Consider the following 20,825-nt stretch of genomic DNA (forward strand, 5'->3'; position numbering starts at 1 on the left):
ATCAGAATTTGAATTTTAAAAATAGCTGTGCAATTAAGCAGTCAGTTATAACTTCTTATACAACGTAATAATATCTTTCAAACATCTCTTTTTAGTTTACCATGGAGACATTAATTCCAAGGAGCCAGAGAAGGGGGTTTTGGTGGGTTTTCTTTCTTTCTTTCTAGACTATTGGATTCTTAATAAGTCGTTGACACTTCCCTCATAAAGCTCTTTCTCATCTTGGATGAAAGACAGAACAAGTAGCCTGTTTTCTTGCACCCAGTAATACACTATTCACTTGGATACATACAACTGCCAACTAATAAACCTCAGTGTGAGTCTAAAATTAGAACTCAGTGATATGAGTCACAAGGAGAAGCTTTGTGACAGTAACGAGGATATTTTTAAGCAAATGGAGTCTAAAGTGCAAAATAAAAATGGCATTCTATAATAAAGTCTGTGGAATAAATTGCGAATAATTGTTAGGTGTTATTTTTCATCTATGTGTCTTTTTCTACCTGCAAGTATATTCTCTGAAGTATATTATCATCCTGATAAATACAGATGGTGAAGCTTCTGATTTCTACAAATGGGCAAAACATGATTACAGCAAAACTAAAAAAAAGGAGAACTTTCTCATTGAAATATTTTGCCTTTATGTTACAGAAGTCTCTACATCTGTATAGAAGCAAGATCAGGAGTAGTTCTTCTACAAAACTATTTTAATCCCCTATTAATTAGTAACAAGGGACAAGAGGCATGTCCTTCTGCATTTTTCAGTTCTTCTAGTATTAGAAAACAACAGATGTGGCATTTCAAAAGGGAGGGTTATTTATGGTGATGACAATAAGCTATGTTCAAATTTAGCAACACACCAAAATATACTGTAGGAAGGTATTATAGCACAGCTCTGAGAAGATAAAGTTTAATTTTTCAAGCCCGCAGTGTATATAACAGAGATAGGAAATCACAAAACAGAAAATCGATAAATTGTCTGACCTGCATTAAAAAACATGTTATCAAAATATTTTGAAGATATTCTGCTTCCTCATATCCCCAACTCAAAGCTATTACTAAAATAACTGTCTAGCAGCCTGTCAGAATAGAGGGGGCACTCTCAAAAATAAACACTGCAATATTTTCCTTCTCAAAATCTTTATCTTCACTAAACCATCAAAATTGACACATAATTGTCCCTATTTAGACTTCTTGAAATATCTCTTTTCACACCAGTAACAAATATGGCAGATGTTATTTTGCAGCAAAATCTTAACTGAGAACAGTTTTTGAGCCTCAGATAACACTTTATCAAAACCAGAATTAAACAGCTGCAGTGTGGATGCCTACATACAAACTTGTCAAACCATAGTGAGCAGCACGGAGCTGCTGAAGACAGGTTCATGTAAAACACAACTTGCCTGAGATGTTTTGGATATCCACTATATTTAAGACACAGCATTTTTAACCACCGTGTATAAAACTGCCCAAGGACAATTTGCATTTTGCCTCCTACATTTTGTGTAACAAATCCTGTCAGTATTTTAATAGCAGCATAGGAGAAGAATTTCAATTTTTGAACTGTGTTTCTTCACATCCAAACGAAAGCAATCTCAGTGTGAGACACTACTGTGTCAGCCATTTTCTGCCCTAAATATATACTTTATCCCAGATAAAAATTGGAAAAATATGTTGATTTTTTCTTAGAGAGAAACTCAAATGCAAATATATATATATATATATATGTATATATGCAATTTATATTACCTGTGTGATTTTTAGTGCTTTGTGTCCTGGTTGACTAACCAAGTGGAAAGAGGAGCACAGATTAGTTTACCAACCTGTGGAAACTGTACTGTGATCATCAAAAGTGAAAGCAAGAAAAAAAAAGTAAGTAGGAATAATGTTGATTTACATTGTTAGCTTTTTGGTCAAAAGCAGTAGAAAAAGTGTAAGCAATGAGACTGCAGTATTAACTTCAAAAATTTTTTCTAGAAATGTATTTTAAATCACTAACTTGGAATTTGTTAATGATGAAAAACCACCTGAAAATAAAAACATAGGACCGTGCCTCACTAAAATACATTCTGCATTTCACATACTGCCCCAGGACTGTGCTCTCATGGAAGAGAACACAAAGTGAAAGCTAACTGCAGTTTAAAAAAAAAAAAAGGCAGCGTATGTTTTCTTCCACTGAGATACTTATTGCACCGTATGTCAAAACAGCCTAACTATATGACAAAACATTCTAATATAACATACTTAAATTCAGTTCATACTTTAGTAATCTGTACTATTAGTGAAGTGTTTTGACCACATTTCACCCATGTTTTTGCAATACCTACAGGTAGTTCAGAACTTCTCCTTCCCAGCGATACATCAGATTATTACTATCACATACTTGAGTCAGAAAAAACCTGAAGGGGATTGTCACTGGACTTGTTTGCATATGCATAAACCAAAATTAAATACTTCTAAAAATGCTGATTTTACAGCATGCCTTAGTAACTTTCCTTATCAAATGTTAACTAATATTTAACTTGAATATCCCCAGATTATCCTCTCACATGTTTTTGTTGCAGTAAATGAAAACACATGATCTCTTTCATCTTTGTTTTTCCCTTTAATGATCATCTTTTCAGCTATGATGGCGGTTTTTTTGCAGCCATCTTAACCTTAACACATAAACCCTATATTTCAGCATTTTTTTCTGAAATAGTATTAAATTAAATTTTCCACATTGAAAAAATAATAAAAAAGAGATTGAAATCCTGCTTGACTTCCTCTTGTCAAGTAACATGTGGGCTGTAATGGTATTCAGATTCCCAATTCATCATTTAGATTTACTTGACCTTCAGATCATAATCTATACCAGTCAATAGAGTCAAAAGTGTTTATTTTCCCTTATCACACTGCCAGTGAGTAATAAATTGCCTTAGATGCAAGATTTTCTCACCTGATAGACTAATAGTTTACACTGGCATCTTCTGTAATTCAAGACAAATCCAAGAAAGATGCAGGAATCAAAATGGAACATTTTAGATAGTGAAAGACAGCAAGGAAAAGGCATCAGCACAACTACATGGAACCAGTATACACAAGCAAACTGGATAGAAGGAAACCTTGACCAGAGCAGTGTTTGTAATATGGGGATAATAAAACCCAATTGTGCAAAGATGTGCAGCATGCTGTTCCTGATCAAGCACACCTTTTCAATTTTGCTGACATTTACGAATGTGATCTTGCACTTTGGTTTTGCCAACAATAAAATGGTAAATGGCACTGAAGGGGAGACACTGCCTTTTTCCCAGGAGCTCACTTGGCCTCTACAAACCAATTCTCAGCTGGTTCAGGTCTACAGTAAGAAGAGGAAGAGTACTGGTGAAAACAAAGTTTGGAACGTGCATGCAGTGAAGCAAGGTATTTTCAGCAGCAGGTATCTGTTAAATCGCCTTAGCTTAATGTTAAACTGTGGCTCTTGGCACTGTTGACTTAGAAAGAAAAACAAAGGAAAACACCAACGAAGGTACACATTAACAAAGTGCCTATTAGCTGAACAGAAAAAAAATGTACTGTGAAGAGAAATGCTAGGCTGTAAAAGCAAGGAAAAGAAGAGCCAAAACTTATGTGGGAGAGGACAAAGGGAAGGAAGGAAGGAAGGACAGTCCAGGAGAAAAACCAACCCAGAACATTCAGTGAATAATGCTAATGTAAGGAAGGCATAAAACTACAGATGATACTCAGTTGTAGGTAATTTTACATAAAACAAGCACTGGGCTTGAAGCTAATTTCACCGGCCTGTATTGAAGCTTTACTGGAGTGTATGAGTGCTACTAGAATGATGTCTCCTTTCCAGCACAGTGGGTCTTCAAGCATGACCATATTGCTTGCTTTCCCACCTTAGCTTTTCCTACATCCTGAAGTGTCTCTACAGTGAGTTTAAAAAACCCCAAAATACCCACAATCTAGTGTGTTTAAGAGCCTAATAAGAACCGTGGTGCAATCCAGAACAAATGGAAGATTGAAAAGAATTTTTTATGCTTCCATATAATTTGTTGAGGTTTTTTTTTAGACAACAGAGTTATTGCCTTGTAACACTATATTGTTTAAATTGTTGTACTTTGTACACTCTAGAACTGGTTTTACTGCATGGGGTTAAAAAGGATAACAGTCTCAAAATACCAGCTATACCACAGCAAACTAATTTGGGTGGCATATATGTTTAGATTGTAGTGCACACTGAATTTTTGGTGATCCACTGCAGGAAAGGAGAAAAGCATCCTGTTTGACTAAATGGACCACCCAATAATAAACACAACGATACTCAGAAAAGTCTTCATGCAGCACAGACTACTAAATTAGCAACTGGAAGGAAAAAACATGGAGGGGGAGAAAAGTGGGAATTAGACAAGCCTGCAGTAATAGTATACTACAGTGACTGTTAAACATCACCTTACAAGCCAGTAAGAGCAAGTCAGCATACAGGACCAACAAGGTCCCGAGGAATGGGACAAGACAAATGGGACATTTCTTTTTTTTCCCTTTTGTTTTCTTCAGAACAGCATGAGCATGACTGCAGTTTGCCTGTAACAGTGCATACTAATGGAAAAGATTGCATTTCATGATGGCAAGGATTGCAAATTCATAAGAAGTTTACTAGCTTGTCTTCTAGCACTCCTTGCTTTGATATTTGTAGCTATCAAAAATGCTTTAAGAACCTTTAGTATACAGTTACAATGCCAATGAAACTTGCACTTCCTATGGGCTAAGGAGCAGTGCCTTTGCGCCAACTGGCTTTAATTCCCAGAATAATCCAAAAGACAGTCCCAGGAACGTAACTCATATTGATGGTGTACACCAGTTCTGCTCAGGTTTTATGGGTGCTTTTATAATATGAACAACTAGGAAGCATAAGGTACTGTACAAAACCTAGAACTAGCAAGAAATAAATAGCGCAAGGACAATTATATGGAAGGATGTCACCAGTTCATTCTGTAGTAGCATGAGATTGGGTTCCACATGCTTAAATTCAGCAATGAAAGTATGAGGCGTTGTCTCTGTACTCTCTTGTCTCTCTCTGCAGCAATGAGGAGAGAGAGGCACTTTCAGATGATTAATTACACCCTTCTGAAACATCTGCCTTAGGTTGCATTAGCTCCTGTGGCAGTCACGACACCCTTTCAGTCCCCTGAGCCAGGCAGGATGGACCTGGCAGCCCATGAGCACCAAGCAGGGCAAGGCCCCTTGGAACTAGCACTGAGGGAAGGATAAGCAGCAAGCAGAAAGAAACCAGTGGAAATATTCTACATGCAATGCAGCTAAGGGCATGTGTCTAGCAAAAGAGTGAGATAGAGGATATGATTTCTGAGGATTTAAAGTGGTAAGGCCATTTTTTTCAACAGCCTTTGCCTATTATATATGTTATAAAATTCCCAGAATTAAAATTTAAAAGGAAAGATTTTGGTTTTTTGCTGAAAAGACACACCATTATTAATCAAAATTCAAGTGACAAGGGATCGTACTCCTGGAGAGGCATGTCTCTCTCCCTTGAGTTCAGGCTGAGCTATAATGAATAGCACTATGCCTCAATTTTTATTAGGATCACAGGGATGATTAAGTTAGAGACAGTAAATCTTGTCCTCAGTGCTCACCGCTCTCCTGTGCCCTTCCTGGCCTAGACTAAAGGAGTAGATCCTCCATTCTTCTGAGAAGAGAGAGCTATACTGCAACACGCCATCACCTGGGCCCCATGAGATCAGACAGATTCTATGTACACTTGCACACAAACCCACAGCCCAGCACACTGCACATCTTTATGGCTGGCTGTCCCAGGGGGATTTCTGAGCCAGTGATATACAGTGTTATTCAAAAACTCTGCATATGTACAGAGTATACTGCAAGTGTCATAATTACCAAAGGGAAGTGACTGGAAATATTCATATTAAAAAGCCCAAACAATCAAACAAGCAAACAAAAAAAAACAAACAACACAGAATCAACTTTGTTGCTCTCTGACAGATTTTAGGAGACCATATATAGTTGCATTCATTAAAAGTATGTACAGCAGATACTTCAAAACTGGGATTGAGAATGCCAGTGAAGAGTGGCATTTTTCTGGTATGTCCTACGCTCTCCCACCACAAACACTCACTGGAAACCCATGAGGCACATATGAGAACAATGTGGAGGAGGGAGCACAGCTTGCTTTACCTCTCGATGCTGACAAATTTCCAGCATTGACATCTTGCAACACTGTCTAAACAGTATCCCACAAGAAGATACTGTGAAGAAGCTTCTGCCTCAGCTTGCAGCCAGGTACAAAAACAGGTGTTGTAAAGCACAACTGCTGCTCAGCACTGAGGATCCCCCAAACCATTGCCATTCCTGTTAACACCTTGAAATGCTGTCAATTCCACTCTCACCTTGAGCTGTGCACCCAGCTCTGCATTGATTCTGGGCTGCCATGCAAACATGCCAAGAAATATCTCTGTGCTCCTATGCCCATCTACTCCTATTTCAGCTGAGTATAATTTCTGAAAGGTAGGGCAACCTTAATACTCAAGGGCTTAGGTAGTCGCAGTGCAGACTGCCTGCTCATCCATAATGCAGAACTACAGACTAAAAAAAGATTTAGGCTCCAAGCACTCTAGCTTTGGCACAGGTGATTTATTGAAATAGTGCATCTGCAGCAAAACTCATATCCCATCAATACCAAACTGAGCTGATTTCATCTGCAAAACAAAGAATCCAGTTACAGGTATGACTTCAAATTAACATGCAATGCCAGATTTCCATTTAGTTCAAACATATTCTTCTAAAATGTCTTCACTTCAGAATTCATGTAATTACTTTTGCTTAATTTCCAAAAATAAAATAATATAAAAACATTCTAGCAGACGGAACTATGTATCAGATTTCAGCAGAGCCAAATATATAAAAATGAAGAAAAAGTGTCAAAAACCCCAAAATGCAAATAAACAGAACTGCCATTTTGTCAGCAACAGCTTTACAGATGTTTAGAAAGTTAGCACGTAACAGTCTGATAATTAATGATCCCCACACTTTGTATATACCTCCTGTAGCATCCTCCTTATACATCGCTTCAGAGTACCAGCCTGGATGATGCTCCCTGAACACAGCTCAGCTCCATGATGCTTTCCTTTGCAATGTGTCTCCATAACCTTTGAGTACCTCTGCCATTTCTCTCATGCATTTCTTCATATTCCTCAGAAGGTCTCACAGTTTCATAATTATTTCATATCTTGCTTCAAGTCCCTCAATATTTTTTTTTTCTGGAATACCAACTAAGAACATAAGCTCATACAAATATATAATATCCTGTGATACACACACACAGTGTCCTGAGACCCCTGCCTGTTCTGTGGGCAAGGCTGCCTCACCATGCCCTTGCACAGTCTCATTCAAATCTACCTCAAGTGCCTTAGTCTAATGATTAAACCATAAATCCTCTGAGCATGAACTATTTGCTCACTCTATGTTTGTGGGCACTTTGAACAGCCATTGTCCAAGATTGTGGCCTAAGAATTAGCAGACATAAAAATATCATGGGAACATATAGTAAATGCACAAAAGGCTGAGGAAAATCAAGCAGAACCCTTTCAGAATTGATGAAGAGCTATAGGACAGACTCTTCCATTTATCTACTGAGGCTACATGGATATCATTAACACTAGTTGTAGCTGGTGGCTGGGAAGCTAAGTTCAGATATCCTGAACTGAAAGACAATAAATGGAAGGAAAAGCCACGAGCAGATTAAGCTTCCAGATTTAGAGGGAGCAGAATGGGGTATCAAAGGTTCTGTGCATATAAGCTTTTGTTGAAGTCAGTGGAAACTGGTCTGTAGAGGAAAGTAGAAGGCCAGGGATTTATGATGAAGTTCAAAAGTTAATGGGAGTGAAATCTACAGCAGCACTGACAGTTTGTTTCGAGTCAAAATCATCATTTAAACAAAAAACATTTCAAATGTAAGCTTTCAGCAGCAGCAGTTAGGTATATAACTTCTAAAAAAAGACAATAAATTTATTTATTAATGCTATATTATAGGAACATAAAACCATAATGAATCCTCAATGAATATTGCAAAGACATCCTGTGATGTGTTATCTAAAAGGTCATCAACTTGAGGACTTATAATAAGCTCACTGAGCTGTGAATTCTTCAACACTTAACAATATAATAAAGCACTGTTCTCATTGCTAAAATAATAAATATTAGTTTATCAGTATAAAAGATCTACCAGTTGACTTTGTAGTTGAGAAAAGGATGGATATAATTTCTGTTCTCTTTTTTATGAGAAAACCGATGCACACATCAGGTAACGTGGGAGAAACAGAACCAAAGTCTCATAATCTTCAGTTCAGTGTACTCTCTCACGGAGCCATGTTCATGTCAACTGCTTTTAAACACCACTGTTAATGCTATGCCAAAGAACTCATATAACCACAGCCCTTTAGATATACTAGAAGTACTTTCCAGTGATAAGTTTAAAAAAGTTACTAAACTTCAGAAACTCTGTTCTGACTGTTCAGTATAGTAGAAAATAGGAACCACCATTTATAAGGGCATGGCAGAGAGCACAAGCCCCAGTCAGTCACTTACCTTGAAGCCGTTGCATGACATTGGCAATGTCTCTAGATCTTGCCACCAGTCGGGATGAAGCCATGATCTCTTTGCAGCAAGTCCACTTCCCCTAACAGAATTCTCCCTCCAAGCCGTGGAGCTCAGTGAGATGAGGATTTTGAATGGCTTCCTTTTAGTGTTCAACCCTCGGCCGTGGCAGACCATCCCTGGGGCAGTCAGACACCTCCAGTCCAACGCTGGCCCCCATGGGGCTGGGGCAAAGCAGTGGCAAACAACCTCAGCACCTGAGAAAGAAAGTGCCAAAGTTTAGAGGAAACTTTTACCAGCTCTAAAAACCTGAGAAATCTGAGTCTTAATAGCAATCTTAACATTTAACGGGTTTATGTTTTGCCCATAGTGTACACCCCAGCCAGAGACATAATTAATGCTGAAAGCTTGCTTGGCAATCATCAAGCAGAATGAAGCTGCAAAAACAAATCATTAAACACAATTGGCAATGCACCAGACATCAATGCCTTCCTGAGGATGCCTGTCGATGTTGTTTTAGAAATAATAATAATAATGTTACACTTACTAAAAGTAATACTGTAATACTTTTTAACATAGCGTTTATTAAGCATAAAAGAAAAACAAAACTACTTGTAAAAACCCAAAAACTGTACAACTCTCCTTCTATTTCATCATGGTAGGAAGGAGCATGTAACAGAAACTCATTGGTCAGGATAACTGGTAACTCCACTGGACAATGTGATCTACTCCGAAATATTGAGATTAATATATTTCATTATTAAATAAAGTTGTATTTATATTCTTTTTTTAGTGTATAATGATGTTGTATTTTGTGTCATTTAACATCAAAAGCTGTGAAATAGAACTGCTACATGAACATAACACTTTTGCATCTATAATAAAATCGATGTGACTATAAATCTGATCTAAAAATAATTTAATTAGATTCTTCAGATAATGCTATCAATAACATCTTATCTTCTGAGGAACAAGTACATGTTCTGTATGTATGCAGTGATTTCCCTGATAAAAAATAACTGAGCATATAGACACCAAGAATAATTGGATTCATACCATACACACTGGGTGCACCCCAAATTCAAGATGATATGCAGCTGATCAATACCACAAATGTGAGTGGGTTTATTGGTGCTGTGCACGTTCCTCTTTTCTGGCCCCAAGGTCTGTCAGACAATAGAGCTCTCCATTACCAGGCAGACAAGCCTTCAGGCTGCACAGCTTCAGGCGTGATGAACCGTCCCAAAGGAGCTGTGTCAACAAGTAGGTGGCCAGAGGAAATTACATTTCAACATTTCCTTTTCTAACCCTTCAAACCTTGCCTGACCCAAGGTATGTCCTGCTTTCCCTCTTACTGATGTTTTTATTGCATTTTTACCTTGTATTTTGGATACCTAAATGCTGCACAGGTTAGCAGCCCCAAGCTGGCTTTAAATCAGTGGAGCTGAGGGAAGCACACCTCTGATAGGCCACAGTGCAGAACAGATTGCGAAGTCCACCCACATCTTTGGGCTGTGCTCCTGCATGACACGGCCACCGTGGTACTGACACCCACTCCAGGCACATTGCTGCTATTTTTATGTATCTCTACACTTTACATGACACCTGGATGCTCATATCCCCACTCTCTTTCCACGTGAGTCTGCTCTCTCCTTCAAAGGACTTCTCCCCTCCCTAGCCCTTCCCACCTTCCAGGCTTTGCCCCACACACTTCTTGCGGTGCATAGACTCTGCATATCAGTCACCACTTCCCAAGCATGGAAAGGCACCCTGGCAGGAACTTCACGCCTGTGTCAATCAGGCATGAGAAGGTGCCACCATCACACCTCTCAGCCACAACACTGGCTGGGGCTGATGGTACCCCGGTGTTGCTAAATCCCTGCAGAGAGCATCAGCAACAGCACACCAAATAGCACCTGACTGGGTAGATGGGGAGCAGGAGGAGGTTTTCTGTTGCTTGTGCTCACATATGAGAGCCTGGTGAACTTCGCTTCCTCTGCAATATTTAAATGAAACATCAGCTTGCCTAACTTCATCCAAACCCGAAATATTTGTAAAACAGTGGGTTAAATTTAGCCTTGTTTCTGCAGCAGTGGCATTGCTAACGTTTCGAGCAGTACTGTAAGATGGGTACAGCCACTTTTAGCAGCAAGCTGCTAGACTAATTTGTGGGCAGGGATAAGGGGTATTAAAAACGCTCCATCTGATTGGGTTTTTGGCTAACAGCAGTAACAATATCAGAACACCAGGTCACTTACACCGTGACAGAGCTGGCGTAAATCAGCTGTACATGAGCAGATTTAGAGGAGCTGTGAAACATGCTGATCCAAGTCCAAGTTAAAAGAGTCTGGGAAAGTGTTATGAAGATGTATGTTCAATATACTCATACAGCAGGCTGAGTCACTGTGCAGCGATAAATGGCAGACTTGCAATTAATAATTTATTTAGCTGATATTAAATTATATGCTGCATAAGAAGAATGTGCATTTCTAAATATGGCTCCTCATTCAAAAGCTCCTTTGCAAGCAGTGGGAATTAACTCATTTAAAGATGACATTAAGGTAGTACAGGTAGGAAAGAAAGATTCTCGTGTGCCCAGTCACCTCCACAGGCAGAAAACCACAGCTCAAAGCACAGCAAAACATCAGCAGAAGAGATGAAACAAAGCTTCATGCACCCTTCTCACCTGTCTTCAGCCAACACCTAAAGTTCCATAGAACAAAAAATTCTATGCAGTCAGGTATTCAACATAATGCAGAACAGGAGTTTTTCATGACATCTACAAATACTTAAAGTCGTCAACAAAACATTTTTTTTCCTGTTGAAAGATTACATTTTTCAGATTTTTAAGCAATAAAATCTCCATTAAATATTTACATAGCTTTTATACAAAATATTTTTAATAAAAGGAATAACTTTTTAATTTCAGTATCAGACACAAAGATGTGTCTTCAGATGGATGTTTCCAATGTACACAGGTTTTTAAAAAAGTGCATGGCTTAAATCTTAAGTCTTAGCCTGAAATAAACCTGAAGCTAAACCTGTATATGAGCTATTCCCTGTTTTAGCATTCAACAAGTGATTATTCAATATTTAAAATGTTTCTCTTTTTTTTGGTCTGAACATACATGAGATCAACACACAAAAGTGAAACAGAATGGTTTTGCATATAAATTAGGTATATCTTTCATTACATTTGCCACTTATCTGGATTTAATGGATAAAGTTACACAAATACCATTTTCTTGTATTAATATCCAGTACTCTGGGTTTAGATGAAAAGAAGAAACGTGAACATCTCTCATATAAGAGCCATTAGGCTTTATTAAATTTCAGTTTACAATTATTTGAATTATTTTGTTTCTCTCTTCAAATGCCAGGAAAGTGAGATGTCTGTCCTATGGAAGAGATAAGAAAAACACTACATCTATTGTGGTTTAACTTTTCTGGGTCTAATCCTCTTTTTCTCATTGTGCTCAGGAGCACTTTGAATTAAAAAATATATTTTCCTTTTATTGGTAACACTAGAATACCATTGGCAAGACCAAGTTGTCATTTATCTTTTCTTTCTTAAAATTTACATATTAAAGGAAAACAGACCTGCCTGTCAGCAGTGTGGTTCCAAAAAAACAAAGAGACATCTGTTAGGTACGGACAACATATACAATGTGCAACAAGGGCTGAAGATAAACCTGACCAAAAAGAGGTAAACAATTCTCAGACTGTACTTCATGTTGCCACAAATTGCAGATTCCAGATGACTCCACCAGTGGTTCTTCCAACCTTAACCACTCTGTGATTCCCAGTACACCGGGTTGATGCTATATATAGCGGCGAGGAGAAGAAGCTACTGATATGAAAGCATGGTTTTACCTGAAAATACAGTTTTAGACTTCTATAAACTCCCATTATAGCACCAGAATTGGTAAAGAAACTCCAGATAAACAAGGAAAAACACAAATAATAAACAAAAATATTGAGGAGAGCAAGAAATAGACAGGGGCAGGCAGCGAAAGGACTGTTTCTAATCTGGGACATTTCAAAAAAGAGATATTTGAGAGGACAATAAACAGAGTAATAAATTCAAGGAAGTCCTGCAGTTAGAAGATATTTACAAATTAAATGTTACAGAGATATAAGAAATACAGTGGAATAACTAAAATAAGTATAGCACATGAACTGAACAGAATCTCTGTATCAGGAATAGGCTCAAGTGCTGGGGTGCCATTATATATTAACAAAGAGGCAGACTTCCCTGGTAAGCAAGAGTTGCACAGAACTGATCAAGGGGAAAAAAATCCAGGAAAAGAATTTCCAAGCATAGTTTACTGCTGTAGTGCTGGAAGTCCACTTTGATCCACAGACTCCGTTTCTGAAACATAAGAGGTCTTGGAAATGCTGCCAGGTTGATAGACACTACTGGAACAGATGCAATTGTGTGAGACAGCAGTGAGCCTCCTACCAGTCAGGAATAAGTGACTCACAGAAAGACAGGAACCAGAATTTTCTGGAGGTCCTAACTGCATTTTTAAACGGCAAATAGTCAGAAAACCAGCTGTTTTAAGTTGGGTGTTAGTTGCTAGTGGGAAGAAAATGCTAATCAATAGAAAATAGCTCCAGCTAAGGAATTGATTGACGTTGTCCAAAATATTACAAGAATAATCCAAAGCATGTAAGCAGGTCAGGGGATGATCAAAAAAACACAGTGCTTAAAAAATAAATAAAAAGGGAAATCAGCAGAGAAGTCAACTAGACTGAAAAGCACAGTGCCTCCCCTGTGAAGCAGGCTGGGGTTTTCTTTAAATCCAAAGTCTAGTAGCTGTACACCTTTTTAGAACAGAATAAAATTGCTCTGGATGTAATTGGAAAAGCCATCATGCAGAAACAGAGCATGAGAAGTGAAGAGCACTGCCATAGTCTGTGCTGTCTACAGGGATGAAGAGAGACATGCTGAAAAACCATCTGCGAAATAAAGACAGCAAGCAAATGGTTTTTAGCAAGATAAGTAAAAAGAAAATAGGAAATAAGATAAAGAGGAGTTTAATTTGCCTCAATTATTATTATACTGATTTTTCCACTGAAGACATTTCTGATAGAAAAAGGCATGACAAAAAATGGAAGCAGCACCTCTTAAATAAACTCAAAGTTAAAAGTGGAAAAGCTCAATAAAATTCATTCCAGGGTATTGATAACTGTTCGATTACGAATTGAGAATCCATTTGTAAATTTATTTGAATAAATCTGTCAAGTTGTACTTGATGCCTACTGGATATATAAAATTAGGAGCTAGGATGAAGAAGTGGGGTATAGCAATCCAACATGTTTCTTACATTATCCTCAAGGAAAATGCAGTATCTCCTCACTGATCTTCCAAAATCCAGGCCAACAGAGGAGTCCCTTTGGTAATTGTTTCTGATGGATGACCTGTAAATCTGCAGTCATTTGCTTAAACCCAATGCAGCAGAAGTCAGTGGATACTGGAACTTTCCCAAAGGCAGTGGGACATAACTGTGCACCACATAAGATCATGGAAAATGCAATTTTGGCTCTGAAAGGTGTTTTTGATGGTTGAATACCAACATTGTCACTCTGTGCTTCCTTTCTCTGCTGACAAAAAATGCACTGAAACAGGAACACTGAAACACAATGTTCTCACTGACCAGCCAACCTCACAATGACTTAATGTGCAGTAACCACCTGGAGGCATTGAAATTTGTCTTTCTTGGGGAGTGTGGGGAAACAGAGAGAGACATTTGGATCCTTTCTGGAACTCCAGATTACTTTAGTTCATCTAGGTATCCTTAAGTTGGAGTTGAACAAATCCTTGGAGTTGAACAAAAGTTTTTCATTCTGCAGAAGTTGGAAGGTCTTGCAACAGAAATTAATCATTTGAAGAGATCAAGGTAATCTGCACATCTGACATTTAAATCTGTGGCATATATGGCACAAAATCTTCTATCTTTTACCTATCTTTGTACTCCAGAACTTAAAAATTATTTGTAGGATCCTAGTCATGCACATATGTATGTATGTATTTAGATTTCAGCAAGAGAGCATTTTATTGTCTACTTTTCATTAGTTTTTTGGTAAGATGGGCAAAAATCCAGTGGTGTGATTCTTGTCTTGAAAGCTGTAATTCCATTTGAACAGAAAATGCAAACTGTTCTAGGAGAAAATAAAAGGCAGAGACTTGCTATTTTTTAGGAACACTGGCAGAACATACATTTTTAGATATATTCAAAGAAAGGTCATTCAGACTTACTGATACAAAAAGTTAAAGACAGCGTAAACTACATTTCAGTAACCCTGCTATTGAAATTGTGCAGGAATATATTACAGTTATATGACTGTTGGTAATAGCAGGAGACTGGGATCAGTAGCTCATTACCTTCTACAAACACAGGATATAATCCTTGTCTAAAAGAGCTTACTATCCCCACAGACAAAGACAGGCCGAGATTAAGATCAGAGGTCACAATACACAAGCAAATAGGACAGAGTGAAGTTCACATCGGATGTGTAAGCTGGTTAATGGCAGAATTGTTCTGATTTTTCTGGTTTAACACTGATGTGGCACTTAGGAGCTCTGTGGCGTAATATGACCTCTAGCAGACGACCATTGCAGAGGTACATCTGTGGAACAAAAAAAAAAAAAAAAGAAAGACCACTAAAATAGAAAACACTGAAGCATCTCAGGAAAGGGTGGGTCAAACTGAGTTTGAGATAAGCAAGTAAACGTCAGTTTTTTGGTATTCCTGCACATCTCCCAAGCAAGAAACTTAGCTTAAGTATAACTTAAAAGCAGGTGGCAGACAACTGCCATATGAATGCAAAATCAGAAATCCCTCTGTTTTCCCCATTAAATTGTGCCTTTGGGTGAAACAAAGGCAGAAGTCCATTCACTTCAGATGTACACCACTGCTGTTAGTTTTGTGACCTCTAAGGAGACACAAGAACTCTAAAGTTTTGTTACTAGCTATGGTAACGAGTAAGTACGGAAACCATTGTTTGTGTCTGATGTATGTACTTTCTCAATAACTACTGCCACTAGTTGATAAGAAAAAAATTGAGCCACAACTGACTTCCTTTGACATAGCATAACTGAGGTGGGTTAATGTGGTGTCTGTCTGAAGGGTGAATGTATGTATATTCCTCTTGGGACCAAAGCTCTGTAGACATCAAGCAACCACTCTCACTGTGCTGACCTAGGAAGATTCATGCCTTGTTCAGTGAGTTACCCAGCAAGATCCTCTTCACTGCCAGGAACTCTTACTCTTTCCCCAAATTTAAATACTAATAGAGCGCTGTTCTTCCTTCCCTGTGCGCCTCTGCTCTCCCTGACCCAGTATCAAAGTTAGCTTCTTTGAGCAGTGTGCTCACTGACAGGCTGTGTAACTCTGCATGGCTCCAGTGAAGCCCACAGGAAGATGCTCTTAAGGTCCCCACAAAAATAACCTTGAGGACTTCCATATTAAATAAAGAGAAAGTAATGCTGCATGAAGGCATACAGCCATTACAAGACTCTTGTGTCTGTACTAATTATAGTAGTCCAAGTCACTACTGAAACTTATCACAATAGCTTAAAGTAAATACAAAATTAAAATTTTAAAAATCTCAAATGTATTTGGATTCACCTGTAAAATACTTAAGCACTGCTATTTTATATCAGCAACATGGAATTTCCATTGACATATATTATTTCTGAAGGTAATATTAAACAAACAAACAAACAAACAAACCAAAGCAGACACTATGAACAGGAATTAAAAGAACAGGTGGGAAGCATAGGGATTATTCCTTCTACATTCACATCTAACAGGGTTTGCAAAGATGAGAATTTAATCATTCCAACACGCAGCACCATGCTCATTCTGGAGAGCTCCTTTCTCAAGGCAAAACGTCAGTGTTTTAAGGAATATGTGAACATTCCAAATGACAATGCCTGACTCCCAGAAAAGAGGTAACTCCAAAATTTTAACACCGTACCTCAGAAATCAGGTTTTTTCATGTCATTCAGCACACAACAAAAATTTAGCAGACAAACAAAAAGCCTGTTTACCAATTAAAATGACATAGCACCCTGATTTTTTTTCTGTCCAGGGGCAACATGTTAACATAGCCCATCAGCATTTACAGCTTGGGATCTGTTTAATGTTGAAATGCACACAAGAATCACAAAAATAATTATCAGAGATCACAGAGGGCAGACAGTCCATCACTAGTACTACTACTGGAAAGCGCGTGCCTGTTAGCAGTCGTTCAACAGGCTCCGCACTAGAAGAGTTCTGGCAGGCGGCCAGAAACACCGCATACTATTTCCCTACAAGCCACACAGGTATAAATCCCTCACAGCCAGAAGCACTGGAGTTTCCCTCGGCATCACACAGATGATTTACTTAAGTATTTCCTCGTCAAATTCCAATATCCGGTCTTTTGTAGCAGGTTACTAATATTCCTTCCAAACATTTTTCCTCAGCATGAATATGGTTGTCAAAATCCTCGTAACGACCTTGTCGGTGAGTATTTCAGCAGGTCTTACCTGGGAGCTACCACACAAGCCAGGGAACATATGGGCTCGATGCATCTCTGTCGTAGTGCACTTGTCCTTTTTGCACCATCACTGCGTGCAACCCAGGCTAAAACTGGCTTCCCGGGAGCGCCCATCAATACTCACATTTCCTTTGGTTAACTACGTTTTGGCCTGCAGCATGTGACTGAGCATAAACCCGGGTATCTCTGCAAAGCACACGTACGTGCACTTCAGGAGGAGAACCACCACAGCCCTCCGCCGGGTTTGTCCGCTCCGAAAGGGCAAAACCTCAAACCCACCCCGGAAAACAGCCGAACTCCGCAACCACGGCACCGAGTTTCGGGTTCACCTCCAAGCAGTTCTGCGTAGGGGAGCAGGAGGCGGCTGGTGGGCAGCCGGCAGAGGCTGCCCCGTGGGACTCTCTCCTTCCCGGCCGCGCTCCAGCCACTCGCGGGCTCACCCTGGGCTCACCCTGGGCTCACCCTGGGCTCACCGAGGCGGCGGCCCCCCCCGAACACCCTCACTCCGGGGAGCCCCCCGCCCCGGCCCCGCGCCGCCGCGCCCTACCTCGGCCCGCCGCACCGCGCTGCTCCGCGCCTCGGTGCGCCCGGCGCAGCTCCCTGGTTACCGAGCACAACACGCCGCCCCGCCCCGCCGGCCCGCGGCGAGGAAGCAGGTGCGGGGGTGGGGAGAGGGCGGGAGCGCGGGTGCGTGTGCCGGGGATGCGTGTGCAGGGGATGCGTGTGCCGGGGATGCGTGTGCCGTACCCTTGCGGCGCTCCCCGGTGCGCGGCCGCCGCTGCCTGCGGGCTGCAGCCCGTGCCCCGGAGCCCGCTGTCCTTCCGCGCATCGCGGGGGGGCCGCGCCGCGCCCCGCCCCGCCGCGGCTGCAGCAGCAGCAGCAGCAAAGCCGGGGCAGCTTGTCCGGGGGCGGCTGCGTTGACCGCTGTGATGGGGAATTGGAGGATGAGACACCGGCCTCAGCCCCGGGACTCGGCACCCCCGAAGTGCTTTCTGGCTAGTAGCCGAACTACTTCAGAGAACGACTGTATCGAGCTGTCGCTGCTAATTACTATTGCTAGTTATATTACTATTATTATTACCGCAATATAGAGCATGTTGTAGGGCATTACCCTTGGCGTAGGCTCCAGAGCATCACCACGCATAAGGCAGAGAGCTGCACAAGCAAACTGGGACAGCAGCTCTTGCATAACAGCAGCAGGACAGAAATATTCAAAGGAGCTGGCAAGACGGTCTGCCACTTTCGTGCTCAAACCACGCTAACCACGCAACAGTGTTTGTGCCCCCAGTATAAAACGTGATTCTGCCTCTTCCAAAGACATTGCACAACCCCTGTGACTTAATTTTGCTTTTCCCTCCTTCCTTGTAATTGATACCATTAAGGCTAGCTTCATGCAGAAGACAGAAGGATATTTTTCTGCTTAAGAGATGGATCATATCTGGTCTATGTCATTGGGAAAAAACGCCACTCATTTGGAGCTGAGATGGAGAAGTTGGGAGAAGCAGCACCAATGAGCCTCTTAGTTTTCATCGTTTCTGGCAGTGCTGCAGTGATTCTACAACATTAGCATGCAGGGTGTTTACTGAGTGGATGGATAAAATCTGAGTTAGGGAGCAGAGATTACTCAGCATCACCCTGTCCTTCAGCACTAGTCATCTTAGCATTGGTGCTACCCTCGTGATATGAACACTTACGACACCCATCCCAACACTATGTAATTATGGATGGCACACTTGGAGCCAGGGTCCTTGTGTGGAAGAAGCAGACATATCAGGAACTACAGCAAGAATTCATGCGAAACTGGGATATACATATCTAGGTCACCTCCAACCATCCACAAAAAATTACCTCTTTCTGACAATGAGTGTAACCAGGCATATTGGGCCTGAAATCCTCCTCCTTTTGAAGGGTTGTGGAATTTTTTTTGTTTGGGTGGGGGGGCCCCCCCCCGCGCGGGGGAGGTTTGTGCTGGAGGGGAACTGAAAAGCTTTTTACATCCAATTTTTCTTACCTCTTTGTCCCGGTTCTCTGCCTTACCCCATGCCAGTTGCAGCACCAAAGATGGCAAAGGAAGTGGATGCTAACATGTTTCTGAGTTCACACTTTCTACATATATCTTTTTGCTGAATAAATTCCTTACTTTTCTGTTTCTTTCAGAAAATACTATCTTATTTTTCTAGGTTAAGAGTACAAGTATTAACCTGAGCAAGAGCATCTTCACTGCAGAAGACTTCATATAGTAATACTACTGTTGTTTGAAGCAGTTCAGCAAAGTATTTCTAGTGTAGACCTTAATTTCAGCACTAAATGCTGCTCTGTATGTTTTAAAAGCTCAGCTAAAAAAAATTGTCTATGCTATCCTAGGGACAACGTATCATAATTTGTCATTATTGCTTTTTACATTTTGCTTTTAATTGTTGAAAAATCATGGTCTGAAATTGTTGCCTCTTGGGTATTTGTAAATATCTCTTCTGAAAGGAAAGGGGACTAGATTTGATAATGTATAGAAAGGGGAGACCTCACTTTCTGTGCATGGTCTATCAACATGACTCAGAAATTTTGGAAAGGAAAAGCAAGACATATATTCCGATATTTTTATTAATTTAGAAGTAATGAAATCCTTACTGCAAGTGTATATTTTATTCCCCTATGATTTTAAACATTCTTAATGTTAAATGGTTGTATTAAGTGAGGGTTCTTTACTAGATGTTGGCATTTGTTAACATGAGACACAAATATTACTTCCACTGCAGAGACAAGAAAGTAAATAAAAAGAAGTACAGTAACATGAGTCATTAAAAGGTTCTCACTGTGCCCAAAATACATTATTTAGTATGCAGCACACTTCTGAGAGCCCTCTGGTGAAACAACCTCAGGACAGGTCATAGCCAGACAAACTGCCCTGGTGGACAAATCTAGCCAGGCACTGAAGGATGGCTCCCTCTTCCAACAAGCACATCTTCTGAGTACTCAGGTAGAGCATTGAAACCACAAGGAAATACAGCCAATATCACTGACAATGGCTCTGGGCCAAGGACAACACAGCACCCCTGAAAGCTGCTGCTTGTAGCTGAGACGTGAGGAGGTCTTTTACACTGAAGAATTTGGGGCGCTCTTCCTCAAAAGAGAAATATTGCCTATAAAAGAGGTACAGTAATGTTTCAGTTTGCCTCAGTATTGTATCACTCTCTACTTGGTCCAGTTTTGGTTGCCAGACTTTAAAAAATAGCTAAGTCAGGTAGAGAAAATCCAGAGGATAGCCATGGGAATGGTATAAAGTTTAGAACACTCAACCCAGAAGAGAAGTCTGAAATAGGTATTCAATCTAGAGATTAAAAACTGGCATGAGGTATAAAAACATTCTAAACGAGCACTAAAAGGACGGGAATAATCACTTCTTGTTGTCCACAGTACATAGGACAAGAAGTAATTTGCTTACCTTGTAGATGGTATTGTCATATCAGAACCAAGAATTTTAGGAGGAAATAAAGTTTTGCACCACATACCATAAAAAAGAAGTGAAGATGGTACTGTGGAAGGTATTTAAGCACAGACTACACAAGTGTCTTCCTGGAAGGCATTTTTAATTTTTTGATACTTTGTCAGGGTGCAGAACAGGATATCTCTATAAGTGTCTTGATCTCTTTTGAGTCCATTTGCTGCAACTG

At 40.1% G+C, this 20,825-nt stretch overlaps 1 protein-coding gene across 1 annotated transcript in view; it reads right to left on the minus strand.

Moving 5' to 3' along the window:
- The window catches only part of SYNE1 (spectrin repeat containing nuclear envelope protein 1), a 294,381-nt gene extending 276,595 nt beyond the window's left edge, over window positions 1–17,786 (minus strand). Inside the window, exons 1-2 of the mRNA XM_042016475.1 lie at window positions 17,705–17,786; window positions 8,599–8,864 (exon numbers count right to left, since the gene is read on the minus strand). Of these exons, the coding sequence (XP_041872409.1) occupies window positions 8,599–8,662 (64 nt within the window). The 5' untranslated portion in view covers window positions 8,663–8,864; window positions 17,705–17,786. The remainder of the gene's footprint in view (window positions 1–8,598; window positions 8,865–17,704) is intronic.
- Window positions 17,787–20,825: the final 3,039 nt, after the last annotated feature.

This window comes from Corvus kubaryi, unplaced genomic scaffold (assembly GCF_017639235.1).
Source record: "Corvus kubaryi isolate FWS band 111438036 unplaced genomic scaffold, C.kubaryi_AGA036_p1.0 split3-73, whole genome shotgun sequence".
Classification (NCBI taxonomy): Eukaryota; Metazoa; Chordata; class Aves; order Passeriformes; family Corvidae; genus Corvus; species Corvus kubaryi.